The following is a 23,048-nucleotide window of genomic DNA, read 5'->3' on the forward strand; positions in this document are numbered from 1 at the left end:
AGTTTAAAAAATCTTAAATAGGAAAGCATGAGCCAGAGCCTCGCTGTGCCTGAGAAGACTGTGGTAGACCCTGCCAGCAAAATCCTTTCTATTTCATCCTTTTGAAAATCTTATCCATATGCTCTCTACTTTGCTTCCACTCTGACGTTTGTGACTTCTTATTCTTGTGTATACATCCTTGCCACCCATTTCAGAGAATGCAATTTATGTGAACTTGTCATCCTCACCTGGCCTGATGGTGCTGCTGTGCGTCCTGCCCCCCACCATGTCTCTGTCTGTAGTCTCTAAGGTCGTGCTCCTCTCCCCTAAGGAACACGACTAATTCAGTTTGCCCCTCTCACTATGTGGTTGGCAAATGCGTCCCAGCTGTAGGTGTGGCCCCAGTGGTCCTCCCTGCCCCGTGCCTTGGGAAAGCTGCTTGGCACCACCTTAGCCATGCCTCTTAATTGTAGCTTGCACCTGCTGCCCTTCTGTGGGCTGTGATTTTAGAGTTTAATTTGAACACTCTACTTTATCCTACTTAAATCTCATTTTAAAGCTCTTCTGTTTGGTCTTCAAGTATCTGGCCAAAAATATTCCTCTTGGTTTATGTGATAAGCTCCCAATTCCTTGCCAGGGTCCTCTCATTCCAGCATCAAAATCCATGGTCCAGAAGAACAGTCGTTTTCAGATGAGCTACAGAGGAGCTCTGTGTTCCCCATATGTGCCTGTTTCTTCTAAAATTATGACTCATGGCTGAGGAAGAGACTAAAGCATTGCCTTTGCCCATGTCCCTTGGCTTCCTACCCAAGACATCAAAGGTCACTAGAGATACTAACCAGTATTCTTCCAAATGTGTCATTTGCCACCATGCCCACAGGCAGACAGGAGAAAGAGTCTGTAAGTTATACGAATATGTACACTTGAATGCAGGGGCTTTCACCAATGTGAATTCAGTAAAATATTGGTCTCAAGAGGCTCTGGGGTAAGGGGATTCTGTGGTCAGGTAAATTTGGGAAATGAAATACTTTCTCTTGCTTTTGTGTGATCTCAGCGGTTAGAATCTACGTTAAAAGCTCTATAATATCAAACAGAAAAGAATTATGTTTAACTCAATTTTCCAAGTGTATTCAATGACTGACACCCCCCCGCCATATTCTTGTGAATTTCCTTTTAACATCCTGTGGAATGCATTTTAACCAATGCTACATACTTTAATACATGCTGGAAGAAGACAATCTGGGTAGCTACCTCTGCAGGCTCATCAGGAGTTGAACCTCATGATAAGTCTGTTAGCTGCTCTGTCTCCCTTCTCCAGAAGGTCCAAATTTATCCTCCTTGTGCAGAGACTATACTTTTAATTTTTTATCCAAACAGGAATTAGGCATTTCCTCTTTATTTCCATATCCATTTATTAATCAGAGCGACTTTTCTTTATGTTCTCTTTGCCCTCCTATCTTTTCTTTCTGAATAATTTCTTTCTTTTTTTTTAAGTGTATTTTATTTACTTATTTTTTTGAGGCAGGGTCTCACTCCATTGCCCAGGCCGCAGTGCAAGTGGTACGATTATATTAATAGTTCCCTGCAGCTCTGAAATCCTGGGCTGAAACAATTCTCCCCTCTCAGCCTCCCAAAGTGCAGGGATTACAGGCATGAGCTACCGCGCCTGGCCCTGAATCATTTTTTTTAAATGACATCTAGGAACACTTTGTCAATGCTTTTAAATTCTCCTCAAGCCCATTCATTCTCTCCTTCAGCAGGAGACCAGTTCACATTTACAGCACCAATACTTTGTGACCAAGGTCAAGAAAGAAAAATAAACAATTGGCCCCCATCACAACCCTAAGATTGTATTTCCTGGGCATCCACGTGACAACTTGGAGGGCCAAGGCTCTTATGGGGTCTGGCAATGTGTTTATTTGGCTTGCACAGTGGTGTTTAAAATTGGAAAATTTTACATACACACCTGAAGCCCAGCGTCTCTTGAGAAATCAGATCTGTTAATACTGGATTGCTTTCCAATCTGGCAACAATCGACTGCCACTGAGAACTGGCTGCTCCCTTTACACAGGTCTCAGGCTAGAGTTCTCACCACTCCCTAGAGCCTCACATCTACCCACTTCTCTCATTTACACGAACTGCCTGCCTCTGCACGCGTTTGGATTTGTGACCCTTCATATAGACCTCTGTAGTTTTCCCCTGGGAATTTCCCTGGAAGATGCTTCAAAAGTGTCTACACTACTTTCTTCCTCAGATCCTTCCTGTCTGAGCTGCTGGTGTCTTTGGTCATGAGTCCTAATACATGTCTGATTTCAAGGGCTGACCAGCTGCAGTAGGGTGAGAGATGAATCATATTGGCATTTGCAAAGATCACATGCACAGAAATAAAATATCATCCAAATCTACCTCTTCCGGGAAATAATATTGCAGTTGCTCTGTGTTTGGAAGTTAGGGCACAACCTGGTAGATAGATCAACTATTCCACAATTATGGAACACTGAGAAATGAACTTGACTCTAACTACTAGAAAAGTAGCCTAAGCTCACATTTATCTTTTCCCTGAACTCACTACTTTGTACAAACCATGATTATTGTGAATTTTAAGATTATACCATGGTCTTGATTATTAAGTAATCAATACTTTAGTAAGTAGTAAGTAGATTATCCAATCCTTCAAATTTCTTCTTTTCTCACCCTTTGGCTGTTAACCATTTCATTTTTCTTCAGCGCAATTTTTACCAGTTGTGGAGATGGGGCCGGAGGGGGAAATGAGTACAAAGCACGAACTAGAACGTCAGCTCAAATCAGAGGGCATCCTGTGGTGTCATCTCCACCCCAACCCTGCATATACCCACAGAAACCGTGATTATAAGCAGCCGCTCCCCCTCTCCCCATCCAAGTTCACGGGCAAGGTGGTACAGAAGAGGAAAGGGGGAACCTGACTAATTACACTGTGTTGAGAGCTCCAATAAAAGTTTCACTGAGATCAACAGTTTGCGGTTTTCATTTACCCAGGACTTTCTCACTCCCTCTTACTCTATGGTAACCCAAAACTGGAGATTACGGACCCACTTTCAGCTTATTGAGTTCAAAGGCAAGAAAGGGTACTTGGCTTGATTGGCAGTTTGGAATGCTCTCCAAACAGGCCCACTTTCAGGATTAAAGGGACACTCCATTGAACAGAATAGAAAACATCTTGTTACTAGACAGTGAAGAATTTCAATCTAAGTGTAGGTTCAATAAACATGAATATTCAGCAATTACGTAAGTCCCTGCTGTGTTAGTAATTTGAAGGTATAAGTACATTCTTGAAGTGAGAAGAGCCCCTCTTTCATTGAAGAGCATTAGAAGATTGGGAAAATGCCTTCTTAGTAAAATGTGAAGTGGTAAGTACCCCCTACCCTCTTCAAATTTAAACACTCCTACAATCTTCAAAGTAGAGATCTATAGTCTTCAAAGTAGAGATTTGATGACCCCCTTTGGAGGAGCGTTTATAGAGGGGATGCTTATACTGAGAAGGGGGTTGAAATCTAAAGTCCTATCCAAATCTAGGAGTCTATAAGTTACTATTACAGACAGGAACCATGACAGCGTGCACTAAAATTAGAGATTCTACAATGGAGTCTCATATACTGCTACATGTTCTCCTTACAAATCCCCGTAGTAATCAATAGCTTCATACCAATACCTGATAAACTTCAAATCCATTGATTTATCTACTCGAATTCTTACAGGCACCTTGTCAGGCAGTTGTAATTTCCATTTTACACATCAGAACATTAGGAATCAGAGAAGCAAGTAACCTTCCCAATGGCACACAGTAAGTAAGAGGCAGAGTAAGGGCTGAAACTGAGTTCTTTTGATGTTGAATGCAATGAAACTCAGGAATTTGCGTCTGTATTTCACATGACGGTGACACGACCTGGCGTAACAGAGTTGTAAAGCCATTTGTTCAGGGTTTCTGTGAAATAACTTACTTATTTCACGGAAGAGAGTTACTGCGTTTCCTGATAAGTACAGTGAAAGCTTGCTTTCGAAATTTCCTTTGGCCCAATAATAAGTGCATTACAGCTTTTTTTTAGTAAATGCTGATTTAAATGGGGAATTAAAATTAATCACTTGAATCTTTTCTGAGAACATCTACTACCTTTTTGCCTTGTTTTTCAATTTCTTCATAATAAAATGCATGCAATTATGAAAAGTTTAAAGAAAATATGGAGGACTGAATATGCTAATCATATCAGCTCTAAATACAGATATGGACTCTGTTGTATCACCAAAATGCCCTTATGCAAAAGGGCAACAATTTTCTGAAGTTTTAATTAGTAAAGTACAATAGAAGGCCAATAAACTCTGACAGTATTTTTTCTGGATATAAAAACAAAGAGACATGTTAAACTAAGTTTAAAAGCCACCTAAGTTGCCCTCTCCCTGAAGGCATCTGAAACCGTGGTGGTGAGGAAGAGAGAAAGACATGTGGATTCTTTTTTTCAATATGGATTTCTACTTCACAACCAAATAGCATGCTTTAAAGCTCAGGATTTATAAGAAAGCTCTGTCGCTGGTTTCCCGTTTTTCTAGCCCTGATGTGTACTGACTCCTCCAGGGCAGCAGAGCTGGCTCCTTCATCTCTCTCCTGATGCCCCTCTTCCTTCTGTCTCCCCACAGGGATTGCCTCTTCTCTGGATCTTTCTGACTAACACTCTGTCTGTACTATTCTAACATTTCAGCAAGGTTCAGTATCTTAAAGTCCCAGTGGTTCTAGGAGCCCTGAAAGTTTTGCTCCAGAAATACTTTGAAAGGTAAGCCACTCCTTCATTAATCTATTCAAAAAGCACTTACTGATGGATACCCTCACTATCCACTCACCCATTCCCAGGATAAGATGCAAAATCTCGTACAGACCACCGAGATTTGCTGCAACTGCTCCCTGCTGCCTTTTCACTCCACCCAGGAACCTCTGGCCTCTCCACTAGTATGATGATGGAGGCAAAGATTGGCGTGATTGATACATCTACAAGCTAAGGATGTCAGACTGCTGGCAACCACTAGAAGCAAGGAGAGAGGCACAGAAATCATTCTATCTCAGAGCCTGGGGAAGGAGTCAACCCTGCTGACATCTTTCAGACTTATAGCTTTTTTTTTCTTTTCTTAAGACAGAGTCTCATTCTGTCACCCAGGTTGCAGTGCAGTGGCATGATATTGGTTCACTGCAACCTCCGCCTCCTGGGTTCAAGCGATTCTCATGCCTCAGCCTCCCGAGTAGCTGGGATTACAGGAGCCCGCCACCATGCCTGGCTAATTTTTGTATTTTTAGTAGAGATGGGGTTTCACCATGTTGGCCAGGCTGGTCTTGAACACCTGGCCTCAAGTGATTCGCCCGCCTCGGCCTCCCAAAGTGCTGGGATTACAGGCCTGAGCCATCGCGCCAGGCCAGACATGCAGTTTTTAGAACCACAAGCGAATAAATTCCTGCTGTTCTAAGCCACCCAGTTGTGGTGCATTGTTATGGCACCCCAGCACACTGATACAGTTGGTATTAACTTCTGTATGTGCTCATCTTCCCAGCTACACCCACGAACTCCTGAAAAGCAGGGGCTGTGGTGCTCCATCGTCCCTCTCAGACCTAGCATGATGCTAACACAAATAGATGCTCAATGCATTTTGGCTGAATGAAGAAACATGCTTGGCACCACCCTTCTGGATTTAGTTCAGTGGATCCTGAAGAGAGTCAGACTCCTCTCCAAGTGAGAAAGCTTATGAACAAGTTGGAGACATAACAGTAGTTTAGCATCCCAAACAATAAATTATAGAAGACAAAGAGGGCACAGCAAAGTGGGACCGAATGTGTCAGAAACATTGAAGATGGGCCGGGTGCAGTGGCTCACGCCTGTAATCCCAGTGCTTTGGGAGGCCGAGGTGGGCAGATCACGAGGTCAGGAGATCAAAACCATCCTGGCCAACAGGTGAAATCTCGTCTCTACTAAAAATGAAAAAATGTGCTGGGAGTGGTGGCAGGCGCCTGTAGTCCCAGCTACTTGGGAGGCTGAGGCAGGAACATTGCTCGAACCTGGGAGGTGAAGGCTGCAGTGAGCTGAGATCACACCATTACACTCCAGCCTGGGTGACAGAGCGAGACTCCATCTCAAAAACAAACAAACAAAACAACAACAAAAGAACATTGGAGATGGAGTCTAAGAACAAGTGGAGTACAAAATGGGTTGGTCAAGTAGGTTGGTTCAGAATATTCTGTGCTGCATTTTGAAACAAGTGATGACTAGGCCACAAGAGGAGATGTCGTCTAGGTTGAGGGATTGGGGGCCTGAGAGCAGCGGTGTGGGGAAGGTGAGAGTAATGGAGCATGCAAGCAAGAAGCTGAGGCTGGTGTTTGAAGAGGAGAATGTTAGAAAGGGCGCTAAATGCAAGCATGGGATGTAACACGGGATGGGGCTGGGGGAAGTAGGTGTTTGTGCGGCAGCAACAGGACTACAAACGTATCCCAGGGAGACTAACGGGCAGCTCCAGGCAGGGTGGGCCTGAGTGGGAAGTGCATCGAGATGGGCCAGAGGGTGGCTGAGGAAATCCTGAGGATGGGACATCTTGGGGACCAATTGGGAACCGAGGAGCACAGGGGGCAAGCGGTCTCACAAGTAAAGAAAATTGTGCAGTTAAACAGTGCAGCTTGGTCAGTTGTGGAATGGGAGGCAGAAAGCTCCCACCTGGGTAGCGACCTGGTGGGTGCAATGAGTCCACCCCTGGGCTCAGAGAAGGTGGTGTATTTATCATCCCAGATGAATGGAACTCTCTGTTTTTGGAAGCCTTTGCAAGAGATTCCAAAGCTACTCTCAATAACTCATTTCAGTCTTTAATATGTCTCCAGGCCAGAAGATTCCTGCTCCTATCCAAAAGACAATTCTTTAATTTTAGAGCATATTTTTTCCCTCTCTCATTCTTTCCTGAACTGAGATGAAGAGTAAGGAGGTGTAGTCACTGTTTCCTGTTGTGAATCCTTCACACACTTGAGGCCCATTCCCAGCACATTCTCTGTTTCTCTCCAGGAAAAGTGATTTTGGATGACTTGTGGCTTTCTCATTGACCCTATAATCATATCTGTGGCTCTTTTCTAGTCTTTTTTTTGGGTGCATCTTTGGTCATGGGGCACAAAACTGGGCACATGGAGAGGCAGGGAAGGTGTGGCAGGGCAAGAGGAGTTGTGGAGTAGACAGGCCTAGATGCGAATGGCAGCTTCCCTAGTAACTAGTGTGGTCTGGAGCAAGTTCCATCTTCTCTGTGAGCCTCACTTTTCTCATCTGTAAGATGGATCAATAATACTTACACTTGGTGAGTTGTGCCAGTTAAAAATAATGTACATGAGATCCTTGAAAGCTCTCAATAAATGATGGCTACTATTGTTGGTATGGGTTGGAGCAGAACTGATTACATTGGGAAAACCACCTTTCTAAACACTTTAGTAAATGACATGGTTATTCACGCTTTAAAAACTATACTAGGCCAGATGCGGTGACTCACGCCTGTAATCCCAGCACTTTGGGAGGCCGAGGTGGTTGGATCACCTGAGGTCAGGAGTTTGAGACAAGCCTGGCCAACATGATGAAACCCTCTCTCTACTAAAAATGCAAAAAAATTAGCCAGGCGTGGTGTCGCACACCTGTAATCCCAGCTACTCAGGAGGCTGAGGCAGTAGAGTTGCTTGAACCCTGGAGGCGGCCATGTCAGTGAGCTGATATTGTGCCACTGATTCCAGCCTGGGTGACAGAGAGAGACTCCATCTCAAAAAAACAAAAATTAAAACAAAAACGATGTTACCGCATAGTTCAGAAGGCAACTCTTGCTATCTCTGATGGTCAGATAAAACACAAACTGATTCTTTTGAGATACAGCAAAACTAGGGACAGGACCCAGAATCGTGTTGAATGGATAAAATATTTTTCATTACCCTGTGCAATAGTAGAGCTGCATAACACATGAAATAGTTATTTCAACCGTGAAGGGACTTGGATAATGGTATCTTTAAAGCACTCAATGACTGAACCAAAGCATTGGGACTTTTTAATTGGAAAAGACCAATAAAACTCCTACTGCTGATGAACTCACTCCATTCAGTTCCTTTCTATCATCTTCCCTTCATAACCTATAAATGCTACTATGTTAATAATGTTTTAAACTAGTGTTTACAGCGTGATCAACAAAATTGTGCGATTAAAGTGTTGAAAGAAAATATGTTATAGTGCTGAGTGTTTATTTTTTGGATGAGGGGATGAAAAATATGATTTTTTTTTACAATGAGCCTCAATGACATATAAAGAAAAATTATTTTAAAATGGTATGTATAGCTTTACAAAAACACTTTATCATAAATATTTTAAGGTATATATATCAAGTTAACTGCTATAATGCACCAAAATGGCAATATTGTGTTTCTCCATGATGGGACTATGAGTGACTGGTTTTTTTTCTTACTTTAACTTTTCTGAATGTTTCAAATTATTTATAATGATATTGCAATGTGCTATATAATAATACTTATGATGTATTATTAAATCACATAATGATAAATATATTGATATTTTACTGAAAAACTTTTAATTAAGAGAAATGACAAGAAAAATAATTCCATATATTTCTACATTGATGACTCACACCCTATTTAATATTAAGTAGATTTTTATCTGCCTATATTAGATAATCACCAACATTCAGCGTTTTAAGGGCTTCTGAATCATCTAACATGATTATTATCTGATATAGGATCTCTTTTTAATAAGAATATTAATAACAATAATAATAGCTACCACTGATGTGCCCGACTCTGTAATAAACACTTTAAGTGCATTGTTCCACTAGATCCTCGAAATAAACCTATGAGGTTAGCAGGCAGAACAATGCCCTGAAGATGTCCACATTCTGATCCCCAGAGCCTGTGAGTATGCTAGGTTACGTGGCAAAAGGGGAATTTAGGTTGCAGATGGAGTTTAAGTTGCCAGTCAACTGACCTTGAGATGGGGAGAGGATCTTGAATAATCTGGGTGGGTTCAGTGCAATCCACGTTCTCAAAAGTGGAAGAGGGAGGCAGGAGAAAGAATGTCAGAGGGATGCCATATGAGAAGGACTCAACTGGCCACTGCTGGCTTCAACAATGGGAGGGGGCCAGCAGCCAAAGAGTGGTGATGCCTGGAAAAGGCAAGGAAACAGCTTTTTCCCCAGACCCTCCAGAAAGGAATGTAGCCCTGATGCACCTTGATTTTAGCCCGGTGACACCTATTTCAGACTTCCAACCTCCAGAACTGTAATATAGTAGTGCTGTTTTTTGTTGTTGTTGTTGTTGTTTTTGAGACGGAGTCTTGCTCTGTTGCCCAGACTGGAGTGCAGTGGTGTGATCTCGGCTCACTGCAAGCTCCACCTCCCAGGTTCACACCATTCTCTTGCCTCAGCCTCCCGAGTAACTGGGACTACAGGCGCCTGCCACCACACCGGGCTAATTTTGTTTTTGTATTTTTAGTAGAGATGGGTTTTCACTGTGTTAGCCAGGATGGTCTTGATCTCCTGACCTCGTGATCTGCTTGCCTCGGCTTCCCAAAGTGCTGGGATTACAGGCATGAACCACTGTGCCCAGCCAGTAGTGTTGTTTTAAGTCACTAAGTTTGTGGCAGCTCATGACAGCAACAATAGGAAACTCATATAATATTATAACCCAGTTTTACAGGTGAGCAGACTGAGGTTTAGGAAGAGTAACTTGGTCAAGGTCACACATGGTGGTTAATGAGGACTCCCGGATTTGAATCCAGGTTGTCTGATCATGGAACCTCTCCTATTGGGCACTTGCTTCCAAAATGATTGCCAGCATGGGCTTGAACGCAAAACATGAAAACTCATCACCTTCCCCAATAGCTCACTGCACTTGAGGATGCCTCTGACTGGTAGAATTGATGTCCTATTTGGGGCTCAACCCAGTCTTGCATTCCACTCACCTTTTCATTGATTTATTGTGCAAAATAACACAATTCCTGCTTTATAAGAGAAGCCTTTTAAATATTTGAGGCCAATAATCACTCCTCTCTAAGGCTTCTCTTCTTTGGGTGAAACAATTCCAGATTCAGCCTTTCCTTCGAAGACATCTAAAGTTCTAGCACCTTCTCAACCACTCCCTTCTGGAAAGTATCCAGACTGTCAACCCTCACGTTAGGATCCAGTCAGTTCCTACCTTACTTTGAATTTGTGTGCTTTGATTTTCTTCCATAAGGTTATCGTGCTAGCCTCAACTCTTGTGGGCTTGATTACATACTATATCTTGAGCTCTTCGATGGAAATATTTCTAGAAATCAATCAGTCAGTAAATACTGATAACTTTGGGATTATCTGGCCTATAGTCTTGAAAACATAGCGTGCTTTCAAGTTCCTTCTGGTATGATCACAAACTGATTCTACTCTTTGTTGACATGAATAAGACCTTTCCTGTTCTAGTCTGGCAGGGGCTACAAGAAATGCCCATTAAGTTACAGAAAGAAATGGTTCTGGCCAGTGGGTAACCTTGTAGGGAGGCTAGAGACGCCACAGGCTGCTGCTGTGCAACAGTTGAGAGGTTGTGCTGTCTGTTCCCACGCGGACTGGGGACCCAGGAGGAAAATGAAGGGATTGTAAGAGTCAATGTGATTTCATCATATTATTTAAAATACTGTGAACGTTAGGGCAGAGAGAACTGCACACAAATATTAATAACAGACTCCAAAATCTTTGATCATCCACCACTTTAGATGATCCCCTTATTTCTGCGAATAAACAAGGCTTAACTATAAACAATCATCATCATCAACAACAACAACAACAACAACAACAACAGAAAACCCTGGACTTCTGCAGTTGTGTAATGAGCATCTGATGAAAAAAACATGAACCCATATTTCATTCATTTTACTCTCTGCATCTCTCCCAAAGAGGGGTGGGGAGGGTGGGGGACAAAACATTTTTGTGGCTTAGTATCTAAACATTCAAGTAATTAAGTCAGTTGCTCTGTCAGAACTGACTTGAAAGTCAAAGGTTCTTGAGCACAAAACATAAGGTTTGCATTTCTTTATAAATACCTACAGGAATAAGAAAAAACATATAAAATGCCACAATTAAATTCATTTGGGGCTTTTCTGAATCCCAGATATTTAAGAAAAATAGTTTGCTATCTTGAGGGAAGCAGGTGCAGACAGTCTGGACCTCTGGCTACCTACAGCAGGTCTTTTTTGAGGTGCCAAATATTAGATGAAGAGAGGCAAAGCCCAGTTCAGGGCACAGAATGAAGACTTTGATGGCAAGGATTTTTAACTTTGCTATATTTGCTGCTGTTGAACCTTTATGCCTTGAGAAAGTCACACATCTGGGTTGTAATAGTGGGCTACCTCACAGGGCGCCAGGAAAGAACAACTTAGAAGAGTTTCATTTTTAGATATAAGAAGAAAATCTTATGTAAATCGTGATATATTTTATGCTTGTGACGGCAGAGCATACCGCAGGTATTCAAGACAGGAAACCCTTCCTTTCATTTTCAGAACTGTATGACTTGAGCTTTGTCAGTTTCTATTTGGTTTCCCACAGAACATCTCTGTCTTTATCTGAGGTCAGGGTTGGGGAGAGGTACGTGGTGGGTGAGGGGAAAGAAGTATCCGTGAGGGAGGGGTAGTCATATCCCCAGCATCTGACCACAGGGCCACTTGCCTATCTGTCATGCAGTCCATGACCCCTGCTAGTAAGCCAGAAGCACCCAGAGAGCACATGGAATCTGTCTTGCCACTCTCCTTTACTCACTCCTGCCCTGTTCCTCCTGATTCCATTTCACCTGGGGTCTGTGACCCCCTCCCTTGATCCTGCTAGCCTGGACTTGGCACTGGACTTTGAGTCTCTAGTGTTCAGATCTTCAGCCTCCGCATCTCAGACCTTCATGGAGCCAGTGAAGGGGATTTCCTCTAGACCTTCTGTCCTGCAGAATCCAAACCAACCAAACTGGTGCCATATTCCCAACCCCAAGAGAAGGATTTGGGCAGATTCAATGCATCACTGCTGGGGTCTCCTCCAACTTTTCAGGTTAAAGCCATGTCAATGGAGCATTGATTCTATGATAACTGAATCCCACTTGCCACCCATTAAAAAAACCCCGTTTATTGTCAATGTAAGGCAAAGTTTGTTATTTAATGATATTCAACAACAAATGTTTATGGCGAACCTACTATGTGTTATGAAAACTTAGGTATTATGTCACTAAATGCTTATAGCAACATTGCAAGATTTTCAAAAGAGGCAGCAAAGGATTAAGAAGATTAACTTGCCCAAGGTCACATAGCTAATAAGTGGCAAAGCCAAGTTTTGATGCCAACTTACTCTATACCCTGCTGCCTTCTTCTATAAATAGTTACTAAGTGTTTAGTTATTTACAAGGTATATTTCCAACCTCTTAAAAACTCAAGCTACATTAGGGCTTCTGGGGAGCCCCTCATCAGTGACTCCATGGGATCTGCTCCAAGAAAGCTAATATTTCAGAACCTGTTAATTAGTCAAGGGCTTTTGAGAAAGGTGGTCAGCTTCTAGTAGGAATGAAGCTCTGCTTCGGTCCCTTTGAAGGGTCTAACAGGAAATAACTTGCTTCAGCCTCAACTGCTGAGAGACATAGTCAAGTGGATACACTCAACAGGTTTAGAATAACACATTCCTCAAGTACTCTTGAGTTTCTAACCAACAATGAAAACATTCCATGGTTAGACTTCTCTTTCTAGACACTCACTGACAGTGACATTAGAATTAGGTGGTTTTTATCTATAGATTTCATATTGCAAAACTCTTCATGGAGACTTAATCTGGAAGCTTCATGGTGGGCTGGGGTTTGGCTATCTGGAAGACTTTGATGGAATTCTTGGCTCCTCTGCTAGTAATGACTGCTGCCTCTCTGTGGGACTGAGAGTCCCTCTCCTTCTCTCTAAGTTGAAACCCTCTTTCCTCCATTCTTTTGACTTTATTGCAAACACCCTACTCCGTGACTACTGGCAAATGTGTCTTCTTTTTATTAATTCCTCTCTCCTTGCCAGGCAGGGCCAGCTCATAGGTGTGAGACGTGGACTCCGGGGCCCCACACTTAAGAGGGCTCAGTGCTTAGTTTAATGCTTGGCTGTCACTGGCTTGAAATTCATAATAATTTTTGAAGAAGGGGCCTCACCTTTTTACTTTTGCACTGGGCCATACAGATCATATAGCCAGTCCTGCTCCTTGCTGTGGACATGGAAACAGGGAGGATACTCACACCATACAATGTATGACTGGATGGTGTACCTGTTCTCCTTCCCTTTGGAACTGGGCAGGCATTTTCCCATAGAGACAATCCATAAAGGCAGATGATGCCAATGATAACTCCATCCTCCTTAGCCTCAGTTCCTTCATTTCTAATATGGGGACAGTGGCACTTACCCTTGCATGTTATTGTGAGCAATGAGTGGGATGATGTATAAAGTACTTATCAGAGTGTCTGGTATACATCAGTGCTTGCTCAATGAAATCCACGGGAGATAGCAGTTGCAGGAAACAGAGCTTGAACTCTGGAGTGAAGAGCTAGGTCAGAAATTAAATTAGCCCCACTGCCTAAAAAATATATGACTTTTGTTAGTTGACTTGGTTTCTTCCAGCGTCAGTTCCTTTATCTGTAAATGGGAATGCTAATGTTTATCTTGTAAGGTTGTTTTGTGATTTAAATAATTTAATGTATTTAAAGACCCTAGTTCACCCACTTGGCATTTAGGAGGAGCTAAAAAATGAAACAGTTCTCAGTCAGGTTTCCCTTTAACAATATTGCTAGGAGGAGCTAAAAAAATGATAACAGTTCTTAGTTAGGTTCCCCTTTAACACTATTGCTACACTTAAAACAACCAATTTGGCCAGGAGTGGTGGCTCACGCCTGTAATCCCAGCATTTTGGGAGGCCAAGGCAGGTAAATCACTTGAGGTCAGGAGTTCAAGACCAGGCTTGCCAACATGGTGAAACCTCATCTTTACTAAAAATATGAAAAAAAATTAGCCAGGTATGGTGGTGCATGCCTTTAATCCCACCTACTCGGGAGGCTGTGGTAGGAAAATCACCTGAACCCGAGCGGCAAAGGTTGCATTGAGCCAAGATCACACCACTGCACTCCAGTCTGGGCGACAGAATGACTCTTTCTAAAAGAAAGAAAGAAAAAAAAAACACGACCAAAAATACCCCCCAAAAAGAAAACAATTCATTTGCAAATGATGTTTGGGATATGACCATTAGTAAGTTCTTATATATTATACAACTTCCTGTATACTGTATCACCTGTGAAATGTAACCACCTTGTATGTTAAAATAATTTTGTAAAAAATATTTGAGCACTATTTTTCCTTTTCTTTTGCTAGACTATGAGTTCCTTGAAGGCAGGGGCCATGTCTTATGCGCCCTTTATTCCAGATCACTTTCAAACACTTCAGAATCTCAGTTGAATCGAATTTCTCTTTTGTTCTTTATGCCAACAGTGAGATGATAATCTCCCTAACATTCCTCAATTAGCAATTAATAATTAGCCTATCGATAACTAGGAGGTAGACAGGGCAAAAAATACCCCCATCTCTGTCCTGAAAGGCCTTTTCTTTTTTGTCCATCACACATGGCTCATATTCCTACCTCCTCGGTTCTGGTTCTTGCTCCATTAATGAAACTATTCCATCAGGGAACATAACTTGGTTTTCTAGAATCTACTATCCTCCCTGGTAACAACCTATATAGAGAGGCCATGGAGGAAGAATTTCCTGAAACCCCAACATTTGAGTCATAATTTGATGCCTCTTAGGATTCAAAGAGTCCTCAGACCTGTGACTTTTAAACATTTGGGGAGTATAGGTTCCTTTAAGAATCTTCTGAGAGTTATGGACATTCTCTGCAGAAAAATACATTCAATACCTTAGTACAATTTCAAGGTGTTCTCAAAACCCCTGGAGCCCTTGGGTCCCAGATTAAGAATTCTTGTTAGAATAGCCAAGAAAAGCGAATCAGCAACGTGAATGATTCTGGTTTCCTGGTAAGTTCTAGCCCTGACTAGTCACTCTCCCTTGCTGAAAACAAAACAAAACAGAACAAAACACAGCAATGACAACTCCCAAGATTTAACCTCAAGGTTATCCCTGAGAGTCCAAACCTGGGCAGTAATGGCAAAGGGCTTCCAGCCAAGCAGTAACTACTCTTTGGAGAACCTAAGTTAAGCTGAGTAAAATAAGCCTTGTTTGATAATACCGTTTACATTTCCAAATCCTGGGTATCAAGCTTTCTTCCTATCCCTTGCGGCCCTTCCTAAGTTTAGCCGCTGGTGTAATGGGGTAACCATGGCAACAACCACCTGCCTATTTAAAACCATCTCCAATGCTAAATAAGGAAGCCTGAAGAAAATGGCTGCTTGCCTGCCTCTCAGTGGACAAATTGGGCACTCCTGGGTATTTTAGACACGGGCGAACAGGCAGGGTAGAAGCAGTATATATGCAAAGTTCCTCATAGGAAGCATTTGGTGACCTTGTGAAATAGGTGCTACTTCAACCCTTCTGTCTTCAGATGTTAGGCAAGCACACAGGTTTACGTGCAAATCCGTGTGCCTGTCACCATGTCACCCATGCTACCTTGACCTCAATCAGGTGAAGAGTGAGGTGAGAACCTACCCTCAAAGAGTAGTCTTGTTTATGGGATCTCGGAAGGGAGAAGGAAAAACAGTTCTACAGATCACAGTGAATTTGTTCATACTTTGCATTAAAATGCACACTACAATCTTTTTTTTTTTTTCCTGACTGATGTGTCTTTCTAATTGTACTTAATCATGTGGGTGATGGATGATTGCTCTATTTATGTCATATGTTGGCCTGCCTATTGATTTTTGGCATATGGAGAAATTTCTCCCTCCCTCTGCTTCCTTACTTTCTGGGAATTACAGAGGTTTGGTTTCTTTACCCTGCCGAGATCATACAACTGATCACACTGAACATCTTGCTCTTCCACAGTATACTGTATCCTCTCACTCCTTCGTATCTTTTCATACATTTGCTTCCTTCTCCCTGTGTTGCCCTCCTCTTTTTCTGTATCTTGGTTCAGGCATCTCTGTCACTGGAAAACCCTCCATGCCACGTTTCATGTCCTTGGTTTTCGCTCCCATAGGTCACTTCTAGTCACAGCCCTTAACACAAACCATTCCGCACATCTGCTTTCCAGCCTGTTTCCAGCACCAGGCTGTGAGTCCCCTACATGGGTCTGTCCAAAACGCCTGTAGAACAGTGCCTGGTGTGCATTATGTTTTCAAAAGATCTGTTGAATGAATGGATGAATGAATGAACAGAGCCCCATGGCTTTCACAAGTGTATAGTACATGTGCGTGAGTACGTATAAGGATACTTGTGTGAGACCGGGTGCGGTGGCTTAAGTCTGTAATTCCAGCACTTTGGGAGCCTGAGGTGGGCAGATCACTTGAGGTCAGGAGTTCAAGACCAGCCTGGCCAAGATGGTGAAACCCTGTCTCTACTAAAAATACAAAAGTCAGCTGGGTCTGGTAGCGGGTGCCTGTAATCCCAGCTACTTGGGAGGCTGAGACGGGAGAATCACTTGACTCAGGAGGTGGAGGTTGCAGTGAGCCGAGATTGCCCCACTGCACTCCAGGCTGAGCAACAGAGTGAGATGCCACGGAAAAAAAAAAAAAAAAAAAGGTACTTGTGTGGAAAGAGGACTTTAAAAGTTTGAGGAATGGGTTGAAGAGGAGTACTTTTTAAAACAGTGGTTTGTGTGTATCTGGGAGTGCAAAAGACTGTGAGAGGAGATCACCTGAACTGTGCGTTTGTGACTACAGTGTCAGGGGCTGGAAGTACATGTGTTCCTAGCGTGCCGTCAGTGTGTAGAGTCTGTGTGTGTGAGAGCAAGAAGATGCTGTGATAGGATGCACTTCCTAAAAGGTTCATTCAGCTACTATCAGATCCCACAGATCACTCTTCCTGAAGCTGCAGTGTTCAGTATCTGACCTCTAAAAAGACCTCCTTCTTATTGGTTGACTTCTCAGGCTGTGGGGTCAGGACAAAGAGTAGGAGTGAAAATGGCAAGTGCTGAAAATGATGGGTACTGGGCTTTAAATGAATGTCTTCAGTGAACGCTCTAACCTCTCTTTTAAAGACAATTCTCACTTGTAATCCCAGCACTTTGGGAGGCCGAGGAGGGCAGGTCACTGGGTCAGGGGTTTGAGACCAGCCTGGCCAACATAGTGAAACCCCATCTCTACTAAAAATACAAAAGTTAGCCGGGCATGATGGCGCACGCCTGTAGTCCCAGCTACTCAGGAGGCTGAGGCAGGAGAAAGGCTTGAACCCGGGAGGAGGAGGTTGTAGTGAGACAAGATTGTGCCACTGCACTCTGGCCTGGGTGACAGATATTTTTTATCTCATAGATAAAAAATAAAATAAATAAATAAATAAATAAATAAAGACAATTCTGTGGGCTAAACAAAAGTCAACATCTTCAGGTTCAAAGACAACGTCCAAATCATTATCCATCCTCCTCCCCACCTACCTAGGGCTGGGGTGGGAACAGTGTTGAAATAGTGGTCATCTTGAAATAGTACAGCAAAGAAAAAGAAAGAAAGAATGAAAATTAACCAATGAGAAGAAAGAGAGAAAGAAGGAAGGAGGGAGAAAAGGGTAGCTATATGTCAGTCACAACTCAGTTCTGGCAAATTTTCTCCTACAAGGAAGAAGGGTTTGCTTTCGTTTGCAAATGACCTCGTTTCCTCTTTCCTTTCATTTCTGAACCTAACTTGGCAGGTTCACAGAGTGCCCAGGCTGAGGCTGGGACTTAGTGGGTTCCGGGTCTCCAGCCTTTGCAGGTACCTCTCTGCTGCTGCCCTCTGCTGTCGGGGGAGGCAAAGGAGACACCCTTCTGGTCCTCCTGGTCCAAGCCCTGGAGCTGCCACCTCCTCCCATTTGAGCCGGACAGAAGCTAGGGTCTCTTCCAGCCTCCCCACCCTTCCACAAAAGAATCATGAGGGGCTGGGGTTGGAAGCGCTGTACTAGGAAGCAGAAGAGACTCAGGAGGGGGTTCCAGTTAGCCAAGGGCAGATACCCTCCCACCTCCTCCCCTGCAAAAGCAGGCCCTTCATACCCGCCTCCTGCTTCCCAGCCCCTCCCTTTGCACAGATCTTTTGGGAGAGGACAGGCAGTTAGCCTGTGCCAAGTTTCTGAAATTTTTTTTTCTTGGAAATGGAAACCCTCCTTCCGGCAATGTGGCAGGAAGGCCAAGTCCCTGGAGGCCCTGCCTAGGAACATTTCCGGAGAGCAGGTGAAAGGCCTCTGTTCCGCCAGGGCCACACTGGGTGGGTGGCAGTGCAGCCGGGCCTGCAACTTACCTGCTGTTGAATTTTTCAGGGTGTTTCTCTCTCATCACGTGGAATCTGTGTGCAATGGAAGCGTCCTGAAAGTGAAAGAGACAAAGCAGATCCTTGGTGAGTGGTCATGACAGTGCAGTGTGGAGGGAAGGGACACACACATGCCCTCGCTGAGTCATGCCAACCCCGGGACTCTATCGCATGGTGGGGCTCCAGGTCACATCCGTGGCACCAATAGAGGCTCAACACTGCCTCCAAGGGGATGAGCTAGCATCATCAATACTCTTACAGCCTATGCCAGTAGACTCTGGAGTCCTTGCTATTTCACTCTAGCCCAGGACCGCCGAGAACAGATAGTTCAGGGGTGAGTGGAGGGGAAAGCCTTTGCTCTTTGGGGAGACTGAGAGTCTGTGAGCACAGGACCCTGTGTCTGGGGCTGAGCATGAGTCTCTGGAAATGACTTTCGATAATAATTCTTTTTAAAATAGTTTTTACTTTGGAATATTTTGACTCACAATAAGTTCCAAAAATAGCATGGAGTTCCTAGGTCCCTTTCACTCAGCTTCCCTCAATAATAACATTTTATATAACTATAGAATATTGTCAAAACTAGAAACCTGACATTGGTAGATGCCATTAGATATTAAGTCCTAACCATCCACACCAATAGAAATAATTAGTGGCATTGGATAACATGCTTAATGGATAATAAAATAAAACTAAATTCTGGCTTCTGCTTCTTGATCACTTCACTCGAAGGACTCTCTCCAAGACCAGTAAGAGTCATTACTACATCGTGTGGACACTGCCCTCCTATGAGCACTTCCCTTTGCCACACTAGCGGCCCCCTGCACTCCAGCACTCACAGTTAGGATGGCTGTCATGACACTGTGCTCCTGGGCTCTCCATCCTCTGACCACAACTTCCTAACTGTGGGTTCTACCTGTGGCCCCCACTCCACACTGTGGCCATCTCGTGAGTTCTCTTGGCTGTTACCAGCATCTGAATGGTGATAGCTTCAAAGTGTCAATCTCTAGAGCCAACCCTAAGCCTCAAACCTGAAACAAAACTCGTCTTTCCTCCTCAAACTCGATCTTCCACCCTTGACACTGGTCTCATTTTCCAGCAGAAGAATGTGTAACACCCCTTCACCGCTCACGCCCCATGCTGGCACTTTGGGTGCAGGTGCTGGGTTTCAGAAATAAACAGGCATTAGCCTAATTGGACTGGAGATGGGGGGTGACACAGAAATCAGGGAGCTGACTAGATTTGTTTTGCAACAAAAAATATAGAAATCCATTTACTGGAATACATGGCTACAAGACACCAGAAATTCCATGCAGTGAATTTTCATCAAATGCATATGAATTCTGTTTCTTATATGAAAATTTCTGTGTGTGTGGTTTTTAAAAATTTTTTTAATTTTTTAATTTTTTAATTTTTTTTTTTTTGAGGTAGAGTTTCACTCTTGTCACACAGGCTGGAGTGCAGTGGCACGATCTCGTCTCACTGCAACCTCTGCCTCACAGGTTCAAGCAATTCTTCTGGCTCAGCCTCCCGAGTAGCTGGGATTGCAGGTGCCCACCACCACACCCAGCTAATTTTTGTATTTTTAGTAGAGGCAGGGCTTCGCCATGTTGGCCAGGCTGGTCTCGAACCTCAGGTGATCTTCCCTGCCTCAGCCTCCCAAAGTACTGGGACTATAAATGTGAGCCACTGCACCCAGCCTCTGTGTGTATTTTTAAGCATCAAGAGGTATAGTTCTATGCTAAAATGATGTTCCGAGAGTTTAAAATTTAAACTTCAGCTTTTTTTTTTTTTTTTTTTTTTGAGATAGAGTCTCACTCTGTCGCCCAAGCTGGAGTTCAGTGGCACAATCTTGGCTCACTGCAACTTCTGCCTCTCGGGTTCAAGAGATTCTTCCGCCTCAGCCTCCAGAGTAGCTGGGATTACAGGCGCCTGTCACTATGTTTGGCTAATTTTTTTGGTATTTTTAGTAGAGACAGTGTTTCACCGTCTTGGCCAGGCTGGTCTCAAACTCCTGGCTTCCACCTTGGCCTCCCAAAGTGCTGAGATTACAGGCGTTAGCCACCATGCCTGGCGGATTTATTTTTTAGTTTAAGATATATTAAGAGTTTAAGGTCTTGGAGAGGCATCCCTACGGGTGCACAGGTGAGATGTGCGGACCCCAGGGAGGCCTCTGTTCCCAAGGCCTGTCCATCCTGCACCGCTTCCTGGGCAGCAGCACTTCATGCTCCCAGACTGTGCCCACCTCCCACTCTCTCAGCAAATTTTGGTGAACACCCTCAATAAGATTCATATGACATTTGTCAAATACTTCTCTAAAATTCAAGAAAATATTCCATCTACTTCTATTCCTTTGAAGCACTAATTTTCTTCTGTCAGGAAAAAAAAGGGGGGGAGGGAAGAAAAAAGCAATCACATGTTGCCTGGCACAATTTGTACTTCACTATCCCCAACCCCCAATACTGCTGACTGACTCCCAGCTCTTTTATTCTCTGGGATACATGTACAGGCCCCCTCCTTCCGCAGAGTTCTGGCTGTCCTTGGTTTTTCCATAACTAGGTTTTGCAAAGCTGCTTTTCAAAAAGACCAGCCTTTAAAACATTATTAGTGAAGCACGTGGTCCCTAATTTGACAATGTAATCCCTTGGCAAATACACAAAGTAGCAAGGGAGAGTAGAGCAGCTCCTTTTCTAAGTCTTAAAAAGGCTCTGACGGTAAAGACTCTGAACACATTTCTCTACCTGGGGATTAAAAAGAGAGTCGAGATTCACTTTCACTCTCTGGAGCTTCTATGTCAGGCATAGAAGCTGAGCATATTTACAATCAGTAGTGACTTCATTTAAATTTGGGAAACCAGGGCTATGATGGTTCAAACCCTTTCTTGGTTATTAAGGTATAAACCCTTTCTTGATGACAATTAAGGCAAAGTGATACTTCTGTTCTGAAGGCGGGAGATGGGAATTACAAATCCACGGAAGTGATAGCATTTCTCACAGCCTTACTATCTGAGGTCTTTCTTTCAGGTGTGGAGTGAAGAGGAGACAGTGGAAGGTATGGACATAGGGCCTCTTTCCTGAACTACAACTCCAAGCACATGGGTGGACAAAGAAATCTGGGCCCCTTCCAAGTACATGCAGCAGTCATTTGGACTCTGAGATATTGGAATGTCTAGGCCAGTGCTATTCAATAGAAATATAGAATAAGCTACATATGTAAATGTAACTTAACATTTTCTAGTAGCCACATAAAAAGTTTAAAAAAAAAAGATGAAGTTAATTTTTTAAAATTTTAAAAATTTTTTATTTTTTTGAGATGGAGTCTCACTCCACTGCCCAGGCTGGAGTGCAGTGGCATGATCTCAGCTCACTGCACACTCTGCCTCCTGGGTTCAAGTGATTCTCCTGCCTCAGCCTCCCGAGTAGGTGGGATTACTGGTGCCTGCCACCATGCCTGGCTAATTTTCGTACTTTTAGTACAGATGGGGTTTCACCACATTGGCAAGGCTGGTCTCAAACTCCTGACCTCAGGTGATCCACCTGCCTCAGCCTCCCAAAGTGCTGGGTTTATAGGTGTGAGTCATCATGCCCGGCCTGAAATGAATTTTAACAGTATATTTTCGTTAACCCAATAAGCCCTGAATATTATCACATAGAATCAATAGAAACATTATTGAGACATTAAATTTTTTATATCACATTTTTGAAATGTATTGTGTATTTTATACTTACAGCTCACTTGACATCTTAATTAAGACAAGCCCCGTTTCAAGCACGTCATACCACATGTGGCTGATGGCTATTATATTGGATAACGCAGGTCTAAGTCACTTTGGCAATTTATGGAGATAAAAAGATGGAAAGGAAACCATAAGACAGATTATTTGAATTTGGGTTGGTCTGAAAATTATGGGAGATTGGGGAATGGAAAAGGGTGTAGACCCTTGTCCATGTCCCTCTGGGGAGTCCCACTGTATTAGTATCTTCATGGCTCTCACAGGTGACAAATAAGAACTTGGTGCTGGCAGAATCCATGAATCTATAGGAAAAATTATGTCTTGTTGAGAAATTCCATATGTGTAGGATGCTTATCATGGTGAGAAGCTTATCTAGTGATAGCTAGGAATGATCTGCAAAGTGGAAAATGGTGTGTGGGTCAGTGTGACCACTGTGGCCTCTCCTTGGCCCCTGGGCTCCCCTAGCATCAGAAATAGATTTCACTGAATCAAGGGATTAGCTGTTCACCCATCCTGTTAAGGCTCATGAAAGCAGAGCTTGTGAGGAGTTCAGAGTTACACATACCTTGGGAATTATTTTGTAGTCTCAAACTTCCTGTCACTGATACCTGGCCATCCTGACATTTTCTGCTAATCCAAAAATAAAGAACAGGGAGGAGCAGGCCAGAGAAGTCAGAGGAAGTGGCATCCTGAATGACTGTGTTTAAAATCTCCTGCCAGTAGATATTATCACTTAGAAGGACTGATAAGGCCAACTATCTTAGCTTCTCACTGTTGAGAATCTGATGTGTGGATGGGGCTCTCGAAGCAATGAGAGCACAGTCACTCCTTGGAGAGGCCAGGAGACCCTGCCTTATTTATTGCCTTATCTATTAAGTGGGTTCTATTTGCATCAAGGGGTCCCAGTAAACT

General features: G+C 43.3%; 1 protein-coding gene across 9 annotated transcripts in view; it reads right to left on the reverse strand.

Annotated features, from left to right (window-relative positions):
- DGKG (diacylglycerol kinase gamma) overlaps positions 1-23,048 on the reverse strand; it is a 217,004-nt gene that overhangs the window by 73,791 nt on the left and 120,165 nt on the right. For all 9 annotated transcript variants that reach the window (XR_004437236.1, XM_033211966.1, XM_033211963.1 and 6 more), the window contains one exon: positions 18,398-18,462. Coding sequence is in view for 8 of the 9 variants with exons in the window: in XM_033211966.1 (XP_033067857.1) it covers positions 18,398-18,462 (65 nt within the window). In the remaining variant the exon portion in view is untranslated. The remainder of the gene's footprint in view (positions 1-18,397; positions 18,463-23,048) is intronic.

Source organism: Trachypithecus francoisi, unplaced genomic scaffold, assembly GCF_009764315.1.
Source record: "Trachypithecus francoisi isolate TF-2019V2 unplaced genomic scaffold, Tfra_2.0 Lachesis_group0, whole genome shotgun sequence".
In the NCBI taxonomy this organism is placed as follows: Eukaryota; Metazoa; Chordata; class Mammalia; order Primates; family Cercopithecidae; genus Trachypithecus; species Trachypithecus francoisi.